Source organism: Schistocerca serialis, chromosome 6 (assembly GCF_023864345.2).
Source record: "Schistocerca serialis cubense isolate TAMUIC-IGC-003099 chromosome 6, iqSchSeri2.2, whole genome shotgun sequence".
Classification (NCBI taxonomy): Eukaryota; Metazoa; Arthropoda; class Insecta; order Orthoptera; family Acrididae; genus Schistocerca; species Schistocerca serialis.
The window spans coordinates 163,015,097-163,038,600 of NC_064643.1; the positions used below are offsets into that span (position 1 = coordinate 163,015,097).

Sequence of the window (23,504 nt, forward strand, 5' to 3'; positions counted from 1 at the left end):
CAGCTGACATCACATGGTCCAAATGTCTTCCATCATCAAATGACTGATCCTTCATGTGAAGTTCTGCACTTTGTCCTTTTGTGGTACATTCGTAATAATGACACAAAGTCTCATCACCCATAATGATTTTTGTCTGTATTTTTTACTTCCAAGTGCAGCAGGTGTCCACACAGTCAGTTTTGTACAGGATTCAAGACAAGTACGACAAACTTCACACACACCTTTCTGTTCTTCAAAAGATTCTCGAGACTATCTTTAATACTTCATTTATTGAAAATTCATTGCACTATGGTCGTACATTGTCTGTTCACAGCTGAATGGTCGACTGCACGCTTGTTCAGTAGTTAATGCCCTGGCATCACTTATACAACAGAGTTAAAAATCAGTCTCTGAACTTTTTGGACAGTGTGGTGTTAAGTCTCTCACTCACTCACACACACAGTTACCCCATCAGAGATTCACAATTATTTTGGCTCTCATGCTTAAGTTTATCTCACAAAAAGTGTTTACTTATATTTTGCGGCTTTCACATTAACTTCAGATAAACATAGCTTACCATTCTCCTTTCCTCAGCTGCTTTTAACTTCTCCTCTATGTTTTCAGCAGATGTGCTCTTGGGAGAAGTTGGTCTTTTTGGGGGTGTATCCGTAACAGGGTCAGCTAATATAACTTCATAAGCCAAACCACCCTTCGACCTCTCTTGGCACCTGATTTCTGTAGCTGTGGAATGAAAAAATTCATGGAGTATTTAAATATATTTGTAGTTCTACAAAAACAACACTTCAGTGTCACATGTCCTGCTCACACATGACATCCATTATTTTTGTACAACTAGTCACAAAGTAAAAATAAAATTTTCTGAGTGTGACTATGGAGTAAATCCTCTCATGCACAGACTATCTATGAAGCTAACAAAAAATGTTAAGCTTTGCTATTCATGTTCCCACATGGGAAACAGTCTTACAATGTCTTGCAAGAGAAACTAATGTTGTAGTAGTATCAAATATCTAATAATGTATGAAAAAGGTGGAAGTATAACATCTGTAGAAATTAACTGTGTTCTCCACTTTTCATCCTGAGACAATAGTGTTACAACAGAACTGTGGTATCTACTCTACACTACTCTTATGCAAAATTCCCCATTTTCCAAGGAATTTTAATAACTGCTGTTAAAATTATTTTAACAGATAAAAGGAAACACAGAAAACAGGCGAACAGTTTGTTTTTCACTTTTAACACACAAGAAATTAATAAAACTAGTTTACATAAAAAAAAAAACCTGTGTCTCTCAGTTCTTCTTGGCATGATTATTAATGGTGTGCTTCCAGGTGTTCTGCTGATTTGTTTCAATTTTATGCACAATAAAAACTATTAAAGAGGATCAACAAATTTATCTAATAATATTGTGATAGAGAATAACACTAACAACTTCTTAATCACAATCAACAGCAATTAAGTTCATTTGTCATCACGAATAATTCAATTTGACATTTAGTTTCTTAAAATGGCCAGTTCAATTTGGGGCTCTGTTGGTGTTCCAAAATTAACTGGAGTTTACAAGTTGGTAAGTACAAATCCATTGATGCAATGGGGTATTTACTGGGCCTTACATAGAAGTACTTTTATTAAACAGACCATGTCATCCTCACAGCATTATCTGACATAACCCCTCCACAACACTATGTTTGAAATGGAAATGAAGTCCCATGCTTCTTTACAGAGCATAGTGGAACGATGCGGGAGACCCGCACCGCCTTACTAGGCAAGGTTCTAATGGAGGTGGTTTGCCGTTGCCTTCCTCCGACCGTAATGGGGATGAATGATGATGAAGACGACACAACAACACCCAGTCATCTCGAGGCAGGAAAAATCCCTGACCCCGCCGGGAATCAAACCTGGGACCCCGCTCGGGAAGCGAGAACGCTACCACTACCTTCAAGCTCACACGATTCTCCTCCTACCCCTCTCCTATACACAGATTGGTAATGACTTAATTTGTAAGTCATTCTAGCTGCAATTTCCTGCAGATGGAATTCATAGTCCTCTAACTTACTTCATGACAAACTGTCTGAGCAACTATCGGATATGCATTATGTTCATTAAATTTATACATTAAGCCAACTTTGAAACGGTCCAGGAAATTAATAGTAAACAATGTAAAGGAATTTTGACGAAATAACTTTCCTAAAACAGAGAATTATCATACCTTTCAACTAATTCTTTCCTAACAAATACAAACGAAGACGCCATTCACCTACAACTGACACAGACCTTGGCTGTGTGCAAACCATAGGTTGACTCCTTCAAAAGAGTAAGACAGCAAACAGCCACTATTGAAAATGCTACTCATTCACACAAATTCGCACTATAACCAGTTTCAAATTGAGAGGTTTATTTTCAGATAGTTGTTCACATTTACCCAAATGGCGAAAACTTACATGTGTGCATTGCTTTCCACAATGTGGTTATATACAAAGCAAACAAGTGCTGCATACACTGCACATTATTTCATGAATACAAACAAAATGACACAGGATTTTTGGAGGTACCACCATTCCAAGAACCTCTCACCACCAGAGAAAAACAAAGGGCCAAAAGCTTGTGTACACAACAATTGTGTATCTTGATGTGAACAGCCATCTGGAGATGGACTTGTCTGTTCTAAAATAGTTACAACAAAATTTGTGTAAATAAACAGCATTATCAGTAGTGGTTGATATCTGTGGTCCATTTCAAAAGAATCAATCAATATAACTAATTAAAATTGTGCCACAGAAGATGTAGATTATGCATCATATGGGCAATGTCTTACACAATGGCTGCAAGAGAGCTTTCATATATGGAAAACCAATATAATTCCTCCATATTCCACAAAACTCCACATTATAAAACTTCAATCAGTACAAGTTACGCATGTTAACCATACTTTGAAATATAGGCTGATGTCAGAACAACGTTTAGATTTGCAATTGTTCCAACTTAATTACTTCTCACAAGTAACCAGCATCAAAGCAAGAAACACTGGCAATTTAACAATTACCAGTACATCCTGGCAACTTCAAATTAACTGAGGGCTTCATTCTCAGCAGGTCAGTACAGCAAAGAAAAATCTTTACTGATATCTGTGTAAATCAAGTAATGCCTGGGAAGAAATTTTGACTGCATGTACAACACAATAGTTGAAGTATGTCTATTTGTGCAGCAGTTCTAGGTAGAAAATGAATAACTTACTAAAGGCTACAGTTGGAGCTAGGTGCTGTATCACTATATTTTACTATGCCTTTGCAATTAAAAAAAAAAAAGAGCATATATAGGCCTATGTGTATTTTATCTTTAATATTCACTTTGTGGTGAATCTCTGCGCAACACATCCAAAGCACTAAACTTTGGACAGTGCATTTAATCACAGATATCACAGATGACACAATGACACCAGGCACAAGTTTTCTGTCATATCAGTGGAGAATACAACTGGGACAGGGACCCCACAAGTGCTGGCACTGACAGGGCTGCATGCCACTCCTAGTTATGTACTTCCCTTAAGTTATTACAGAAATTGCATGCACCAGCTGAAGCAGAAATCAGCAATTTTTTTATGGATTGGTCAGTAATGCATTTGCCTGGAAGTCACCAATGAGAACTGTGCTATTACAAGCCTGCCACCAGTGGGGAGCCACAGTACAAAATCTGGCTATCAGATGAGTTCTGATGATTTATCTGATAGTAGGCTAACTGCATTTACACCTCGAGATAAACAGCACTCAAAATTTTATTTTCTACTACGCATACCTGAAGGTAAGATGGTAGAGAGAATTATCAAAACTGCCTCATATACCGACTTGACTCGACGCACAATGAACCTAAAACTAGTAATAAATAGATTCCACCTACAGTACAGCAGAAATACATGAAGATTAAAGTAATTACTTCGAAAAAAAGTGCATAAATAATGAGAAAGATTACTTTAGCGAACCAAGTAGTTCACTGCACTGACCTGAAGACAGGAAGTCCTCGGGGTGAACAGTAGCAGCCATGTGGCAGTTCAATTTAAAAAAAGCAACAGCTATTCACAATGACTTGGGAAAACTAAATAATTCCCCATCATAAGTGCACCAAAAATACTTTCTCAAAGAGGAACTAATATGATTTAACTTTAGCAAAATGAGGTCTTGTGTGTACAGTTATCTACCCACAGAAAAGTATGCAGGCTTCTGACAAGTGTAAATTAAAATGTAAGGGTGACCATTACTTCTGCTTCAATATATAATACTGCAGGGCTTCAGATATCATCTACCATGTTGTTTTGGCAGTTTGTGATGGACACGACTACTGTTACACATACTAAATTTATTATGAAATGTTTGGGAGGAGTGTCCTTTCTGGAGCATTATATTGGTTTTCCTTATATGAAAGCTCTCTTGCAGCCATTGTGCAAGACATTGCCCATATGATGCATAATCTACACCTTCTGTGGCACAATTTTAATTAGTCATATTGACTGATTCTTTCGAAATGGACCACAGATATCTACCACTACTGATAATGCTATTTACACAAATATTGTTGTAGCACGTTAAAGCTCTGCTTCTGGGATACTGGCTGGCGAGCCTGCCCCAAACCGAAATCACTTCTGATTAATGACAAGGGCCGGTAAACCAGCCTGCCTAGAAAAGGTTTTTAGTTGGTTTCCCACATCCAACTAGGCAAATACTAGGCTATCCCACCTCACACACATGCTCCGCAAACAATTCGAATACCTTCTCACCCTTTTCCATCAATCTACTCCAGATACACACATCAAGTATACAGTTTACATCCCAGGGAGAATGGTCATTCCTGGAAGGGCATACAACCACAAAATGCTGCTGACTGTCTCAAGCATATAATGACGCTTACTACTTAAAAGAAATGATATCAAAACAAAAAAACTGGAGAAGATGATTTGGGGGAAGACCCCTAGTTCATCAAGATTTTAGGATTCCTGTTTCTCTAAACCACCTATGGCCAGTGCCAGACTGGTAACTAAATGACATTTTATCACCACATTATTTCAATTCCCCAACAATCGTTAATTCCTTTATCCAAAGGTGCTTATTGGCTGAAAGGTATTTTTAGTTCTCAGAAATTTCATGTAATGGAAGCTATACAAACATCGTAAGTACTTCGTTCTATAAGCATTAAAAGAGAAATCTGTTTCTGCACAAGGCTCACGCCTTTAAAGCAATTTGGAGCCACGGAAAGGGCATGGAAATATCTGTTTATAGTGGGCGTCTACGAGCCGCAGTAGGCTGTCCCCACACTTTGCCACTGTCGAGCACTGCGCCCTTGCCATGGCGTGAGATGCGCCCCACTATCGATTGGGAGCCAGCGCAGGTGGTGCCGCTTCGTCTGTGGTGCGGCCATGACGTCACCGTGCGACGGCGACGGCGCGACGTTGCGTCGCCACCGGACACTTGTTTGGGAGGGGCAAGACGGCATGTCTGACTAAGCTTGTCTCCCTGAGACTTAGCGTACGCATGCGTACGTATTTAGCTATACGAGGCGAAAACTAGAAACAAAAAAAGTCTACTGAGACGGGCTTAACAAAATGTAAGCGTATTTGCACTATCTAGTGCAGGTTGCAAGCGGCCTGGATAGCCACAGTATATCAATGGATTTAACCGACAGGTGGGATCAATACATGTGGCGATGAAATCGCTCATAGGCCATCGACTTGACTCTTACGTAACGCTAGAATCAGGCGTGGCTTCTGAAGGTCATGTGTATTTGCACTACATCACAAATTGTGTGTTTCTTCTTGTGTAAGTTCGTGTTCGAGTTCAAACTCAGTTACCTCCAAACTGGTTATGGTGGAATATCACTGAGGACGGCGAGGCAAATAGCGCAGTGTTCGCAGAAAAGCAGAAGGATTTTGATGCACTACATTTTTCGTAATGGCTTGAAATACAAAGTGTGGGCCGGCAGCGAAGTCATTCCTACATCGTTCCACAGATACAAGGCAAGCCAATCCTTGCACAGTAGGACCAAGAGTATTCATGGACGTAAAATTCTTGAGAAGCCCATTCCGGGCAGTGAACATTAAGAAATCTTTCGGCACTAAGTGTTGGTAATTATCTCACAACTGCGACTTGAAACCATGATTGGTAAAAACACAGCACTAGCTGCCTCTTTCACGGCAAAGACGGTTATAAATGAGTGCTATTGAACGCATTCTGAGAAGTAACATCAAAGACTTCAGCGGTCAAGAAATGGTCAAGGAAAAGACGACGGATGTTGGCGGCAACACACAACCGGCAATTCGAATATCAACACGATTAATTTCTTCATAGGGACTAGTAAACAAGTCTTTACCCGTTTTCTCCTGCAATGGCGAACAAGGAATGGTGCAGTGCCCAAATCAGAACTATTTTTACAAGAATTGTGCTTGCGCAACAATATAAGATCTAGCGATATAGACAACGAACGGACAAGTGCCCTCATAGGACACATTTTAGATGCTAACAACACTATACTTCATGACAACTGAAACTTGGCTTCCCATGGAAAGAGCTTAATAGAGATGCTGTCACTGAAAACGATACCAGAAGCTAGTCTTATCTGAACAACAGTTTCTAGCATCGCTGTTTAACTTCATGCATGTCATCCACTTATCCTAAAGTGCTACTATTAACACAAAGTATTCTTACTGCTCGAGGATCTTCAGATTATCTTGGTCGTACGCCATTCGATGACAGAAGGAATAAAGTTTATTGTCCCATTAAAACTGACATGACAGTGTCATATTTTCTAGCTAAGCATTCCTTGCAATGATGCTGTGCGGATCAACTTCTTAAAGGTCGCTGTATCAAGAAACCACCCTCTCCCCTTCCAGAAACAGATTTTCTTCCTCATATGCCATCATCTTAAATTTCATCACATAGCCTTCCGAAATTTTAGAACATCTTGGGGCGATGCATTCGTCGGATGCAGTGGCGGTACACTTCACGACTAACAGTTGAGTTATATGTGGACAACGATGGACCGCGGCCAAACCTTAACAGCGTTTCAAGATATGTCAAATGCGGCACGTCAATCCTTAAAAGCTACACACCCAATTTTCGTAGTGCAATGTTTTATCTACAAGGGATTAGGACGGGGGGGGGGGGGGGGGGGGAAGAGAGAGAGAGAGAGAGAGAGAGAGAGAGAGAGAGAGAGAGAGAGATATTCGTGCAACCACTGGAAGCAATGTGGTGCCGACACATATCAAATTATCCCTCTCGAGCTGAGTGATTGCGATAAAGTCTCTCTGTTGTCAGAAATTCACACAGCATGTAATCATCTCACAACACGTTTGATGAGGTCTTCAGCGACATAACAGTATTTTTATTAGCCTTGGGAAAAAGTCACTTCCCTTGTACCTGCCTCCGTGGTTAGCATCACTGGCTACAAACGCCTTAGTCCTGGGTTAGATTCCCATGGTAATCAGAGTTTTGTGCGTTAGATGGGTCTAAAATGGGGGCCATTCTACCTATTGAAGGCAAATTAACCGCCGTATGATCAAAGTAAGCAGCGAAAATTAACACGCAAGCCACCGAAGTTGCGTCAAAAAGTAAGGCCTGCACCAAGTTGGATATTTACTTCTTTATATTTCGCTGATAGTATCACATTTGCCCTTCAGATTTTTACTGATCCACACTAAAAAGAGCACCCTATGATCTCAAAGATATGCGAAAAAGAGACTGCACAGATCCTGACCACTTTAGTTCGAACTGTACCCTGTGGATTTTTTAGGCCTTCTTCAGGCTCTTAGTATTGTTGCGAGACCTGTCACTGCTGCCATGACAAGACATTCGGGCCAAAAGTGGGCGTCTACGCGGTGTTTTGTTGAAGCTCAGCCAACCAAGTATGCGACCACATCGTTGGGAAGCTTTACCCTCTTGGGTATGTTTTCCTCGATCGACAATTTTGTCCTTTGCCAAATACAATCTTCTTCGGCGGCAGACTACTTTCCTATAAGAGCCTAACTCTAATGCCCAATGTGACACGAGTTATCGGATTTTGTGAGCTGTGGTTTCAGTTAAGTTATTTCTGCAGCCCTAGGCGTTATTTTACTGTAGGTTAAGACAAAAATGTAAGGATTACAGATTGAAGAAACGGAAACAGACAAAGTTTGGCTACATTTTTCTTTACATCACATTTATCTACACAAAGTTGAATTTCAACACGCGCATCGGCATTATGTCCATTCTTTCAAAAGAAGGCATCGCTCAATGCCCGAAAGTTGAGGAACGGTTAACACAATCTGATGGCAATTTAAAAAGCTCGAATGAGTGCCATTTATGCTTTTCGCATACGCCAGTAACCAGCGGGGGTCATTAGCTCGATACTGCAGTAATGCGGTTTGGCTCATGAATTTCACATTACCTTCACCTGAATCGATAATGGGGGAAGGAAAGATACACGACGTTGCTGGAGATTTTTCCTTTCCAAGATCGTTCTACGACATAACATTTATGTTTCCTCCACGATTCCGAACGCTAACGAGCATTCTTAATCACGACCAAGAAATAGCAAAACCCCTGTTCACGTAAAAATCAAGCTCTTATTTTGTCGAACAACATACGAATATATGCTCGTGGCAAGTCTGATAACAATAGGCAGGAAAAAAAAAAAGCTGCGAGCGCCTAGATATCTAGACATGGACTAAATCCATGACCAACCCACCACCCACTCTTTCAGAACAACCAACAGCCTATGAAGCAAAGCGTAAACGGGGTAAGAAAGGTGAAACAGGCAAGTAGTAGCCAATACTTACTGATAAATTTCACTTTCTTGGGTTGCTTGGAACGAGGTTTGTTCTTCGCCTTCTTGATAGGCGCTGACCGACGATGGGCTAGAACAACCATCGAGCAAGTTAGACGTCGCCCCGGAGGATATTAGCAAAATTCCAGTAAAAGCGAAATGGAGCACCAAAGACGAGAATTAGAGGCGACTGATACCTGCTGCTGGAAGCGGAGCCCGACAAGTGTGGCAGAAACACTGGAGCACAGAATCCTTGACTAAATTTATCAGCATGGCTGTGGCTGCTGCTGTTGTCGATGTGCACTGCCCGGTCTCCAGTCACACTATGACGCTGCGCCTCTGCCGAAACTGGCTAAGGGCGTTAGGCCAACCCTCCCCCTCCACACCCCCACCCCGTCGTCAACCCCTACGCGCTGCTAATCGATACGCTCAATACGGGGAGCAGCCCGCCGCCATCTTTGCTCCGTCTGAAGCAAAAGCGACACGCCTCCCCTCTACAATAGCACCCCCTGCCCTCTTGGGTAATTACATCCGACACTCGCTAAACAAACCAAACTATTAGGGATTGATCCCGCTGCTGATTCATGGAAGTGGAACTCCTCCCTCAGCTGACAATTTGCATAAAGCGTCGGCCAAAACGCCTGCCATTCTGCTACTGTTACTTAAAAAAACAAAAAAAAAAGCACGAAAACGCTGTTTCGTTTAGGAGTGTGTGTGGCTTTCCATTCATAACTGTTCGTTGCTAGTTATGCTAGAAGATACTGTATGCGAGATTCTTTACTGCCGGGGAGAAAACGCCGTGAAGAGAACGTCACCACGAACGCCATTTCTTGTTGCAATGTTCAATCAGTTGCTACGAGACTTTGCACATGAATATTCAACACATAAATAGCATCTAAATTCAAAACAAACCATCACTTTCAAGCTCATCCAGAAGAATTTTCAGAAACTGTAGTAGATTTTTTTTGTTTTAGAAATAGTGTATTCGAAAAAAATTACAGGATATTGTTGATACAATTGTTGACTATTTTTCCACATAATCTGTATCTCGTTCAATGCATGTGGTGAGCAGTCGCACAAGCTTCTTTGTACCAATCACCTCCCCCTCCCCCTCCCCCCCAGTTCCTTCCGCACTAACCTCTTTCTGCACCTGCTCGTCGGGTGATCATTTAATACCACTCAGGGAGGTGAAAAGATGACAATATGAAGACGCCAAATCTTGGGAATAAATGGAGAGGGTGGGTTGCCGAAACATGCTAATAAGAGTCCAAGAGCTAAGGCTATGGGAGGGCGGGCGCTGTACTGCGACAAGCACACTTCTCTCGTCAGTATTCCTCTCCTTTCGTTCTGAATTGTGCTTTTGAGTTTTTAGAAACTCTCAATATCGGTGCGAATTGATGTCTCACCCTGACGCGTAAATTCGACAAATGATGCCTTTACGGTCCCAAAACACTAAGGCTATGATTTTTACTAGAAATTGTATTTTTGAATTTTTTGGACGATGGAAATTCGTGTGGTGGCACCGTGACGACGATATAATGAGCCATCCACGTTTCATCTCTAGTCACAACAACGCTCAGAAAACCCTCACCTTCTCACTCAATTAGCCCAAGAAACTTGCGGGCGCTGATGACGTTTCTTGTGCTGCTCTATCGGCGGTTTTGGGATTCATCTTGCGCGCCGTTTCCGGTATCCCTGCGTTTCTGAAAGAGAGTGTCATCAGAAAGTTGAGGAGAGTTGTGCAAGTATTGCAGAAATTTCTTCCAATGTGGTCTTCATGAAGTTTCCTCGATTTTTGTACCAACAGTTAGAATGGTAGTGCCACTCCTCAGTTCGTTATGAACATTTGTTCTTTCTTAAGAACACACATTCTGTAACACCTTCGCCGTAAACAGTTTCGATCCGCGTAAAAATTTCGGTGTTATTCCTTCCGCGAGTAGACAGCGTATCACAGCGCGTGACTCGCACTAGGCGGGATTTCTTACCCGTCTTTCACGCAACTGGACACAACTTCTGCTGCTTGCTTACTAGCGTATTGCTGCTATGCTCGCTCTGGTCAGGGGATCCCATCCACCACCGTGTAGGCAATTCTCAAAACAAAACCACAATCCGTTATGGTCACAACACATTTACTTTTATATGCCTTTTATAAGACACACACCCCCCCCCCCCCCCCCTACAAAGCAGACATCACGCTAACATATACTGTAGCCTTGACAATGGTCTCAATACGGAAGCTAGTTCGTAAATTTATTTAGGTACATCTTACCCAGACGAAGCCATCCACTGATAATTAGTTCCCGTTGGGCTACCAAACTACAGGTGATATTTACTACCACGTTCCATCCGCTCTTTCAAATAGTTCTAGGTATTTTCTACTGGATAAAATTGGGTGATTTAGCGGGCTTGTCGAGGAGCGATACGGTGTCCGAGTGTTGGTACAATGAAAGTATACGTTTTGTCCAATGAACATTGCTGTTATCTTTGAAGACAAGAGCGTTCACAGCAAATTACTCAAGACGTGAAAGAACGGGCGACATATTCTCACCGACGTCCTGGTTTATCTTCACATTATCCTCTATAAGTGGATCACGTAATGATACGAAAAAAGCTAAGACATCAAGAGCCATCTCCAATCTAAACTAAATCCTCCACACGCCGCGTATTAGTCGTGTTATTTGGCAGTCTGGACACTCTGCGGCTTGCATCATTCGCAGAGGCAAAATTGCGACTAGTCAGATCATACTTCACGCCTCCAGGCAGCTACTCTATAGTCCTGTCTCTGTGTTGATTGGTCCATCAAAGACATACAGCTTTGTGGTGGCGTGAGCCAATGGCCTTCTGCGAGATACCCAACAGCAAATATCTGTGTGGTGTTTCCTTGGCAATGAAACCGTTGGGTCTGCATTCACAGAGCAGCAATTCCTGTAATCTGTGAAATCTATGTCACTGACGATGTGTGACTGTCCTGTTATCTTCTTGCAGCCACTGTTCTCACGCCATTCCTCGTAGACACACTGGGTAGTCCGCATTAACACAGCAACAAATCTGGCATATTCATTCGCGGTTTGGTCATGGGCACAACGGAACATAATTGTTACTTTCTGCCATTTATCAAGTCGAATCTTTTATTTTGCTGTTTCTATACAAGCAACTGGCACATACCATTTCACTGCCATGAATTTATGTCTACGGTGTAGGGTCACACGACCGCGTGGTGCTGGATATACGTTTACAACGCTCGAAAGCTGAAAGCTACCTATGCGTTCCTTTACAAAGGCGACTAATATTTTGTCAGATGACCTTTATTAAAAGTAACTGCTCTGAGCTGAACACTTCACGTGGTATTTAGGGCACATTAACAAAACTGGTGATCAACAGTTTAAGTGCGAAGGACCATTTGGAGGAGACGGCCGCTGTGGCCGGGCGGTTCTAGGTGCTTCAGTCCTGGACCGCGCTGCTGTTAAAGTTGCAGGTTAGAATCCTGCCTTGGGCATGGCTGTGTGTGATGTCCTTAGGTTAGTTACGTTTAAGTAGTTCTAAGTCTAGGGGACTGATGACCTCAGATGTTAAGTCCCATAGTGCTTAGAACCATTTGAACCATCATCTGAAGGTGAAAATAAATATGTTACTTAAATATAATTTAAGACTGATTCGGAACACTTGCATCCAAAAGCTGACAACGAAAAGGTAAGGAGAAATTAACTGCAAATTTCCACTCACATTAAAGAGTATTCGGTAGTTACACAACGATACGGAATAAACATTACATAAAACGTTTCGCATTAGTGCAAGGCTACCAGCAACAGTATGCAAATGCAGTGTGTTTTTTTTTTAATCTTCCTGAACATTTTCAGCTTTTGAAAATGCACACGTCGCGTAAGTAGGAACTGCTGATGAGCAATGCATCCTGGTGAACTTGTGCAAGGAAGAACGTTAGAAGGATAAGTATTTAACGTCCATTGGAGAGCAGGTTTATTTCAACTGGAGCACAAGCTTCACTGGGTAATCATAGGGCCTTTGAGAGTGTTGAATCCATCGTAATAATAGCGTATGTATGGATATGTTTGGTTCTCTTTGAAAATTGCAGCAGTATCAACAGTCCCAACACTACAATGGCTGGAACAAGGCACTGTACAGGAGGATTCAATTAGTCACGGGATAGGACCACCCAGCCAACTGTAGTTATTTTGTAAGTGCCACAGACTTGATTTGTTGCCTGTTTTTTAAGCACGGGGGCACAAAACAAGCCATGATGTTTTCGATGAAACCATGTCCGATTGGCCTCACGTGATCTGCAGATATCTAAATTCTCATCGGCCATCCACTTTTTAAAAGTTAAACAACTCGAGACAAGACCCATCTGCACTCATGGCACTGTTGGGTGGGATATCCAGACATAGGTTCACGCGTTTAACCAGAAACATCTCTGTACACAGGCAACTTCCCAACAACAGTTGGCCTATAGTGGAACATCTGTTGAGTTCACGTGATGGTGTGGGTGAAATGGCGCAATTTTTCGTGACCCGTCCGCTGCTTGCGTCCAATATGTCGTCATTAAGAAACTTACATGAATTTGTTACGGAAAGCGGGCATGGATGGAGATTCTGTAGTGTTATACATAGTCTTTTTATGGCTACTGGGAGAAATGAAAAACCTTAACTGGTGAGAAGAAATTGTGCTATGTACTCGTGACCGTAAACATAAATTGTGTTTAAGTGCGGGTGAAACATACTCATCGACCGAAGAGCTACTCTGAACACAACACTGACGAGATGCAGATCCATTGGCGGATGACTTGTGATCAGTTATTTAGTTTTTTTGGCAAAATGGGATTTCTGCCGAAAAATTCTTCATGGTACGTAATAAGTAAGATCTTTAATAAACACCTGAAAATACTATCATATTTTATTTCCACGGGTAGATCGTAGTAGTTTTATAGCTGTATATTTCCATCCCTTTTCATGCCCAAGTTAGATTCATTAACTAGTTCACGTCACAATCACAGTGGGCAAGGGAACTGTCTTCCGTATTGCAAGTCTTGTCCTCCTCCATACACTTTTCTTGAAGCCAAGTTACTTGAAACTACTAGAATTGGCTGTGGGGGCAACTTTCGCACCAATATTTATAATCTTATGACCCAACTGGCACTAGACCAATTGCAGCTATCTTTCTTTCGCAGCTATGACAGGATGTAGGCATTATGCATTCAGAACAACAGGTCAAGTACTGAAATGGACTATTGCAATGGTTGCAGGCAGCAGTTACTAAGATGGTGGTTATGTAACGTTAACAAAGAATATTCATTACCTACAGCTTATAGTTTAACAACACAGAAAAATCAAGCACGTGCAGTGAAGTATAGGCCTTTATGGAAAAACGGTTGTCTTTAGTCTTTGCTTAGAACCATAATTTAAAAAAAGAACCCAGTGAACTTTGCTTTGTTACTATAGCAAGCATGTAAATTTGGATGTGTCAGCGACTAATGACCGTTTTCTGATGGACTCACAGTAGGCAATTTGATTGCTTTCTTTCGAAATTGGATCTTGTTTTCGACGAACCGCTACAGGATTTCGGTGCAACAATATACTTAGCGTTCCAGTTTCTTTGTAGCTTCACCCAAGGCCTAGTAATACACAAACTTCTCGAGTTGGATAGTTGGTTGGTAGCAAAATTCGTCTCGGTTCTCATGGCGAGTTCAACTTCCGCCAACGACGAGGATTTCGTAACAGATGTAGCACAAGCTACGAATGGGGAGAGATAGGAACTGAACTGGGCTGTGCCATTTCGTACGAACCATCCTGGTATATGCATATGCGATTTAGGGGCGGGGGGAAATCCTGAATTTGGACGGCCGAACGCAGATTTTAACCACCGTCCTCCAGAATACGATACCAGCGTGTAAACTACTGCGTTATCTTGTTGCTGTGATTTTCATATTTGTGCGAAAACGCCGTGATGACCATCATTCTTGCACGCGCAGACCTCGTTTAAGGATGCAAGAATGGAAACGCTTACCATGATACTTTCAGCAGGGCAGTACTGGTTAATGTGCTGTCGCGGTTCAGTCAACAATTGGTGTAGTGGTAGCTGCAGCTGCAACGGAAGACCTGCAGAGCCACTCACGAGTCAACGTGCAAGGGCGTCTCATGTGTTGCTAAAAGAGGCATTGCATAATCCCATATGCATAATCGCCGCTTCCCTATAGTGATGACCAACGGCATTCGCTACTACTTCATTTGGCTTGGAACATAAGGCAATAGCTTGTATATACCTTCATTCGTGAATTTTGTTGATAAGTATCTTCGTATGCGTAATCCGAAATGTGAGCGCCTCAACGGTTGGTAATTTCAAGCTTGAAAAATATGTTGTTGCTCGAAACGTACGCGGGTAGGTACTTCAGCTACTTCGAGTTTATGTGGTTGGGCGGCAAAAAAAATTGGCCGCAGATTCGTTCAGGGAGTCATTGAAATTGAAGCATTCTCCCAGAGATTTCAAACCATATCCTGTCAATCACTGAGAAGGAACTTTATGGACGGCAAATTCTAAGCAATTCCAACTGAAACCTTCTGAGGACCTTAACTTCCCATCTTTTTTATGTTTTACAATCGCCAATATAAATTAAACAGCCTGTATCTCTAACCAGAGCGGAATTATATGAAAGGCATGAATTAAAAAAGTTGAAGGCGACATACTCGCCATCACGTGAAGGTACTATGTACACTACACAGTGGACGTTGTGTTGCCCAAGTTTGGAAGTAAACAGCTGTGCTCTAATAATCTTCGTGAAATTTTGATTGTTTTGAAGTCTTCTGTAATTGTTCCGCGTTTCCAAGTCAACATGTGTGGCTGCACTACTAATAACTAATTCTACTTTCTGCTCTAAGGTTTCGTTTCGTAACCTCTAAATGGCGTACCTACTTATCAGATCCGTCTGATTTTCACTTACTGAAATATAGAAACAACCGTTATCACCCCATACCTGAAAATTTTAGCGCTGCTGATATAACTTGTGCAACAATACAGAAAAAGATTTCAATTTTTGTGGGGGCCTGAAGTTGCTTTGCAACCGTTTCTTGGTTATCTTGTAGAGGCCTTAGTTCACAGTACGAATTTTCCCCTAAAAAAAATTCATGATTTATTATTCACACAGCTGTCAAGTCGGTATTTTTTATTCCAGCACTGTTTATTACACTGGGGGCCGTCCTCAAATATCTGCATAAGAACGAGTAAGACTAATTAAGAAAGCCCAAAACCACAGATTCAGTTTTGTATGCAGTACGGTAGAGGGTCAGCTTTTTTTACGTAACGAGCATGTTAGGAGGCATGACTCCCTTTAGCAGTTACCCTTGTGTTCAGTTCACAGGAGGCTTGATACAGTCTTACGCCATTATAGTAATGTTTCCATTAATTATTGCCTTAATTGTACAATGCAAGATAAAAAATGCCTTCTAGTTAAAAAATTTAATAAGGGTCAAATAACAGCGGAATCAGTACAGTTCACAACTTTTACACTCCTCTAAACAACATTACCGTTCAACAGTCCCCATGCATTTGTGCACACTTGTGCCACGGTTAAACCCAGGCATGAAAACCATCACTGTAAAATCTGGGTTTTGTTTCTGGACCCTCCATTTTCCGTTTTAACCTATCCATAAAGATGAATGGGAGCATCGCAGGTAGACTACGCAGCGGCTGGCAGCCACATGTCGCAGATGCCAATCGAGGACGTGCTGTGACAGACGCGTTCTGGTTCACAATCAAAGGCGAAAGTTGTGTTTTTGAAATCTTGGGTCAAGAACCGGAACCCTGCATTTTTCCAAATTGGTTCATAATCTTTGATTTAACGATGGCGCAAATGTGTACAAAAGCAAGGCGACTTTGTTGAGCAATGGTAGTGTGTATAGCACAGTTCACGTTATTATTACAGGTACTAATTCCGCTGTTATACGCATCATTACAAATTTCTCTATGACCCACGAGCCATTACCTTGAGCCACCCTTGTATATGCAGATATCAAGAGGTCAGTCCGGTATATGACAAATCTATAGTTCCTGTGGTAATGGAATTAGATAATTAAATTCACATGTTCATGTCTAATCTTTAACATCATTAACTATATTAGGTTTCCATGGAAAGGAATATTAGGTTGCCACGGAAAGGATCATCAGAAATTGACGCAGTCAGCACTACTTCATTTACAAAAAATTTGAATCCCATTTCTCGCCCAACTTAACACCCGTTGATTATTCGTATTTGAAGCCGACGTGTATGATAGAATCTTAGCCCTGTTTGATGTGGTCTTTAGCCGAAAGACCAGTTTGATTCAGTTCTTTATGCTAGTTTAGAAAGAAATAATAACTTTTTTCTTCACTGAAATTTCTGATTGGCGAATGCATGCACTCCCACATCCCTTATTGGTCACAAGACTGTCAATTTCTTCAAACACTCCACAAACGTCTGCGCTACTTCAGTTGAGTACTTTGCTAATTCAATTCAGCACCACCAAAGATTTTTTTACTGGTTCAGCAATATCTCCAGTCAGTACAGAGGATTCCATAGCAAACGAAACAACTGGGCTCACAGGTAAAAGCTGGAAAATAAATAAATAGCCACGATGCTGATTACCGAATGTCCAGCACACGCTTTGATTCATTGGCCGACCGACAAATTTGTACTTGTGAAGGATTGTTCTTAAAGCCGACACCCCCCCCCCCCCTCACGCACAAGATGTCTAACTTCGCAAATTCTTGAGTGTTTCGCATTGTCGCACCAACCGCCGGCAGAATTCGTTGCTGCCGGCGGGCGGGCGGGAGGGAGAGAGAACCTTTTAGTGCTAGGCGGACACGCTGACATTTTTCCGGAAAATGTTTGAAACCACAGCTGTTTTGAGGGGCACGCCGTACGAGGAACGTAGCAGTAGCAATGATGTTGCGTATTTCAGTTTTATCAGTTTGCATGGCAACTAACTGACATCGCCACGTTATTAGATGTTTAAGGCCTCTGAATAGCATTTATCGTACATGTCTAATTTTAGAAATCTTCGTTATCTCCTTTCAGTAATAAACTGAATTAATTTCTTCCCCTGAAGACGCCATTTCTCTGTCCGTAGTTCTCTCTCACCTTTCCCTGGCTTTGCCAATTCTGAAACAGCCAAGCAAGACTAATTCTGCGTCTGTAACTAAAAGTGACAACTCGAGAAACGACCTCAGCTACTGTAAAATGACGAACAATCGCGAAGCTCTATGGGGCAAAAGGGACTGAACTTCTTGACAACTACAGCGATGCTGCACTCCAAGTGGCTGAAGAATCAACTACGAAATCACTAATTTTTAATGCTGTTACTGCCGTATTTCCCATTTACTAAACTGGTGGTCAAACGTAACCGAAGTATTACCTCTTAGCTAATGTTAACATATAATAAAATGAGTGCAATGTTATATTGTTCACAGTAGCAGAGCCGAATGATTAGAAATGAATAGTGGAACCAAGCATGCCACATACTTTCTGATAATGTGTTCCGATTGTAGTTCGCTTCGCGAGTTTCTTTACGCATTTCAGATTCATTTTAAGAGATTCAAAAACAGCCACGATTTTTTACATTCTTGCGCATTACTCGCTATTTAGTCTAAACAAGGGCATTTTGAACTTCTTGTTGCTTCGTCTTGCGCGTACCTTTTTATTTCGTGTTTGTCTATTCTGCTTCCCAGACACCAAATGGATATATCCCCTTCTTGATTCTTTCCCGGCTGTACATTTCGTCCTTCAGCATACCCACATGTGTACAATTTATCTTAGCCTACAGCTAGCACAGGCTCTTGCATTTAGTTCAAAGCTAATTCCTCTCCACTTTCGGCTATCATTGCTGCATCATAAATGAATTCTGCCCTGCACTGGCAATAAGTCTTTTCCTCATTCCCTTTTCAATGAACAAATAATCAGTTTTGTCATCGAATTTGCCTAGCAACTTCGCTGGTTTCGACTTCTTATACAAATGTGTCAGTACATACCGGTTACATTAATTTGTATATTTTCTTCCTATCCGAGTTAACTTTGTCAAGATAATGGCTCGGTAGCAACTCTCTCTCTCTCTCTCTCTCTCTCTCTCTCTCTCTAGGTCCATTTCTATTAACTGGGTTAATGGTTTTAAAATTTTTATTGTAACAAGGCAAACCCTTCTGGGAGTTTGCGACCAAAACTAATACTGTACGAATACTTTGAGAATGCATACATGGAGACTTAAGTGATCATGAACACGTAGTTCGTGAGATTCCACACAGTTATGGAAGCGCAGAAATCAAGTGAAGGCTTCAGAAACCAATGTTGTCCCTCTTCTTGTTTCGGATGACAAGGTTGATTTGCCGCACCATAAAACTTTGCGGTTGACCAGTTATGCTCAGTAACTTTCAAAGAACATACTATAAGGTGCGTCATAGTTTTACACTACGCGCGCCTACAGCAGTTAGATCGAAACCAATGGTCGTGATACAGGAAGCGCATCAACTGCCTGCGCTGCGCTTTTTGTGAACACAGGGGGGGACCGACCCGATGCCTCGGCTCCACACACAAAGGCGTCTGCGGCGTTGCCATGTGACGCCAGGGAGAGACTACCAGCGCCGTAGTTCAGATACCAATACAAGTTTCCTCTGTCTTTCGTGCCAGAATCGTCGAAATGTTTTCACGTATCACGAAATTAATCGTATCTGAAGGCAAAGGTTAAACAGCCAACCACCTGTCTTACAACAGGAATGAAGGGATTCCTCCGTTGTCTTGTTAGCACGTTAGTAACTCAGCGAAGTAGTTTATTTATAGATGGTGGAAGTCATGGAGAAAGCAAACGAGGGGCGAATCCTAAACAGTGCTGTTAACTATATTTTGAGGCCAGTGTTATCTGTGTTAATATTACTAGACAAACACTAGTGTGAAGTTTTGTGAATACCAGTATTAGGTTATCAAATCTTACCAAAGTCTGTTACAAAGCTGAAAACTGACAAGTTTAAAAACGAGAACGGCTAATCAGGGTTTCAAGTTCCTTTAGCAACGCAACATTCTAAAAACACGATCCTCTGGGCAAGGAGGGTGTGCCCCGCGATTTTGGAACCATCTTTCCATTCTCCTCTAGCGATTTGCAAAAACTATAAAAATATCTGATTACAAAAATTCAAGTTGACAGCTGACTGTTAGTGCGGTGACGGTGACTTAGCTCCGAAAGATGTACACAATTTTTTAAGATTGCCTACGCACTTAAAATCTATTGCGCCAAAGAACTAATATCTACCAACACTCGCTTTGCTATATGAAGCGCCGACCTCAATTTAATTTTCATTAGCCATAATTATGATTTACACTCAAGTCTCTTTCCTGATATTCGGTATGTATTTTCGCGTTTAGCTACATAACATGTGCAAAACTGTACGAAATAGTGAAAATAGACTGCTGTCATGCACGACTGGTGCTAGCCCTATATTTTTAAGGGCAATGATGATGCCGCAAGTTGTAAAATGGATGCAAGTTTGCTTGATTGGTGTCAATTGCTTTGCCACTACTGCGACAACATACAGTCGGTTTACAAACGCGCTTCCAGGCAGTACTTCACAGCACAAGTCATTGACCTCACAGCACGGAACAAGTGAAAACGCAGTACGCTCTACCTAGACAATCGATTCATCGAAGGTCACGAGGTACACTCCCTTTTGTTTCTGCTACACAAGGCGCCAATCTCAAACGCGTTTTGTTTCAAACTGCGATATATACTGATGTCACGACACTTCCTCAATTACTTCAGCCAAGCTGGCACAGCAATGCAGCAAGCGTGTAATACTTATGATACATGCATCTCGCTGTCAGAATGTCCAACAAAGCATAGTCAGAAAAAAATAAGCAGAAAGTGTAATTATAGAGATACCATGCTAAATGAGTACTTAAATATTGCTGTACTTACATTCGTTGTCTGCTGATGCCATTTTGTCCGACGGTGGTGATTTGGTGCTGGAATCTGCTCCGGTCGGTAGCGGCTGCTCTGCGTCTGCGAGAGGAATGCTGCCGGCAGAAAGGATCGATTCATCGCTAGACCAGGCCAGCCGGCAGCCGTCGAGGGGGGGGGGGGAGGTGTCCGCACTATACCTGCAATACGTCTAGCCTCTGCCTTCCTACAGCCCGCCCCCCCCCCCCCCCTCTGATTTCCGGCCCCTTCTCCAATTTACAAACCTGCAATGCTGCGTTAACACTTCACAATTTTGCAGGCAACAGCATGTGCAGTATTGCACAGTCATTGCATTTTTTTTTTAATATCTGGTTGCAGTTTAGTAAGCTACTGATATTGACGTGTAGCTTTGCAGCTTACACATTTCGTTCTTGTACATAATTCTCTTCCCTAGCCTATTTATACATTATTTCTGAAAACTTTCACAGGCACCTAAACAATGATCTACCACAGCTTCAATGCACACAGTTGTGCTGTTACTTCCTACAGGTACATACCAACATGAAGAAACTTTTTCTTTACACAGAAACAAAGAGTTTTTAATACTGAAGAAATACAATATTGCTGCAATTTCTAGCAACATCTATGAGAACATTCAAAAATTCTGGCTTCTTAACATTGCATTTGAGAACAGTTTCCCTGCTTAAACACTTTGAATCTATTCTCTTGTATGATTTTTGGATCTGCATCAACTAACCTGTATCATAGGGGGAAAAAACCTACATACTTCTGTTTCTTATTACCAAAAAAGACCATAGTGTTAATCATATTATAGTATCATAACTGCCGAGGAATCACTGACAATTTTGCATATGAAATTAAACACTAGATCTGTAGCAATAATTACCCCCCCCCCCCCGTGAAATAGCACATATTTCAACAATATCTCGATTGTTCTATCAACCTCACTACTGTACACTGGCAGTCCACATTTAACACAAAGAAAGTTCACCTGTTAGATTTATGCACTGTAGATAATGTATGGGCAGGTTTATCATGTACTGAATATTCGTTCAATGAACATACTTCAACTCATCACGGATGCCTAATGGTGCAGCATAGTTATTGAAATATCTACAAAATTCTTCTTGCACGTTACTTTGTAACATGAAGTTACATAATGCATTACGTATGGAAACAAAGTAACTAATAACCAGCCGTACTGGGCATCTCGCAGAATACCTGGACAGTAAACTCTAAACAAAAACACAAGCACAGGTCGACATAATAATGCTCGTTATCATAGTACGAAGTGTAAGTCACATGCTAATTTTCCGTAAGGAAAGAAAATAGATTTGTCTGAACATTTTACTGTACGGAAACATTTTTGGCTCTTCCATCCAATGGAAACGAACTGGAAGCCATAAATACAAACATTGCTACAAGACTAGAAGGTACAGTAACGACGCAATGACACTCGTTTTGTTCTTCACGCGCTAAGACATTACAGCAAATATATACACCGGACATGTAATGTTTTAGTAATTAGCTCTATGGATGATTGCAACCACTAATCATGAGTTGCGGATTTTAACAATCGACACCAAAACACACAAAAAATCCTCGTGTAACAAGTAACGTGGTTCTTTCATAGCAAGGAGAGAAGTACTGCCAACCAGAAAAGCTTTACAAGATTTACTGCCATAAATTCAAATCCATTAGTGTTATTTCAAATCGCGTAGCATAGAGAGTGAATTAATGTTAACATGTTGAGATTATAAGAAATCATGAATGCGAAAGTTCAATGAGTTTTTACACTCACGCCTCGAAAGAGATGAAGAAATCCAAGTAAATACGCAACACGATAAGCCATCTGTACTTACTAGTCCCTTACGTTCATTAATTTATAAATGTTTCTTTGGATAAAAACTACGATGTAAACAAACTATGCTTAGCCAGGAGAAGACAAAAAGCAAGCACAGCGACAGATACAACACGTTACGGAAAGGCCGTGGTAATAACATTAAACTACTATACCTGACAGAACCCAAACAAAGTGCGAACGCCACGACAGCTTCTCACACAGTACTCGCCGCCACACTTCACGCTCAGACCGCTATCCTTCGCTTATATTGTCCACCATAGCTGCTCACCTACACTGAAGCCAAGGCACATCTCCATTGGCTAGTTCAAAACTCAAACCGCGCTCTCAGCTGTGATTGGCTGCAGCCCGCGTGGCAGCTTAACTGTCAAACCAGTTGCGTGTGCATTTCCACAGCTAGCCTAAGCAGGCTTAAACGTGTTTGAAAGAAAGGAATTCTATTTATAATAAATGAATTGTATGATAAACCGTATCAACAACAAACATTACCCACTCTATGTAACCGCACAGTACGTATTTTATGCTTATTTCTCACGCGCAGGGAGCAAAAATTTTCTCGTGTGAGACAGACGTCGTTGATTTCTTCCATGCGCAATATTTAAACTGTCGGACAAATTAAAAAAGACAGAATTTAACTCAAATCTATTTTCAGCTCTTTCGTACCCACCAGTTGCGAGGCAATCACGAATGCAGCGAGCAACGTCCTGAATATCGTGTCTTCGCAACTGTACTCACTCGGAGCAGCAGCTGTTTATTTGTACATACTGTTGCTAGGGCGATAAACAAAACAAGTTTGAAGTTAAGTGAATTACCTACTGCTTGAATATAATCGGCAGTTTCACGTTTTCTGGAATTTTGTTTATACGGCGAAATTACTTGACCGCCTGTTTCCTTTCAGTTGTCACGAATAATCTCAG

General features: G+C 41.5%; 1 protein-coding gene across 4 annotated transcripts in view; it reads right to left on the minus strand.

The window, feature by feature from the left end:
• LOC126483648 (stathmin-4) overlaps positions 1–22,897 on the minus strand; it is a 32,503-nt gene extending 9,606 nt beyond the window's left edge. For 3 of the 4 annotated variants that reach the window (XM_050106708.1, XM_050106706.1, XM_050106704.1), the window contains exons 1-3: positions 8,979–9,120; positions 8,795–8,872; positions 557–720 (exon numbers count right to left, since the gene is read on the minus strand). In XM_050106708.1, the coding sequence (XP_049962665.1) occupies positions 557–720; positions 8,795–8,872; positions 8,979–9,054 (318 nt within the window). In that variant the 5' untranslated portion in view covers positions 9,055–9,120. Of the gene's footprint in view, positions 1–556; positions 721–8,794; positions 8,873–8,978; positions 9,121–20,723; positions 20,822–22,742 lie in introns of those variants that run through there. The other variant, XM_050106705.1, reaches the window with a different exon arrangement.
• Between the last annotated feature and the right edge of the window lie 607 nt (positions 22,898–23,504).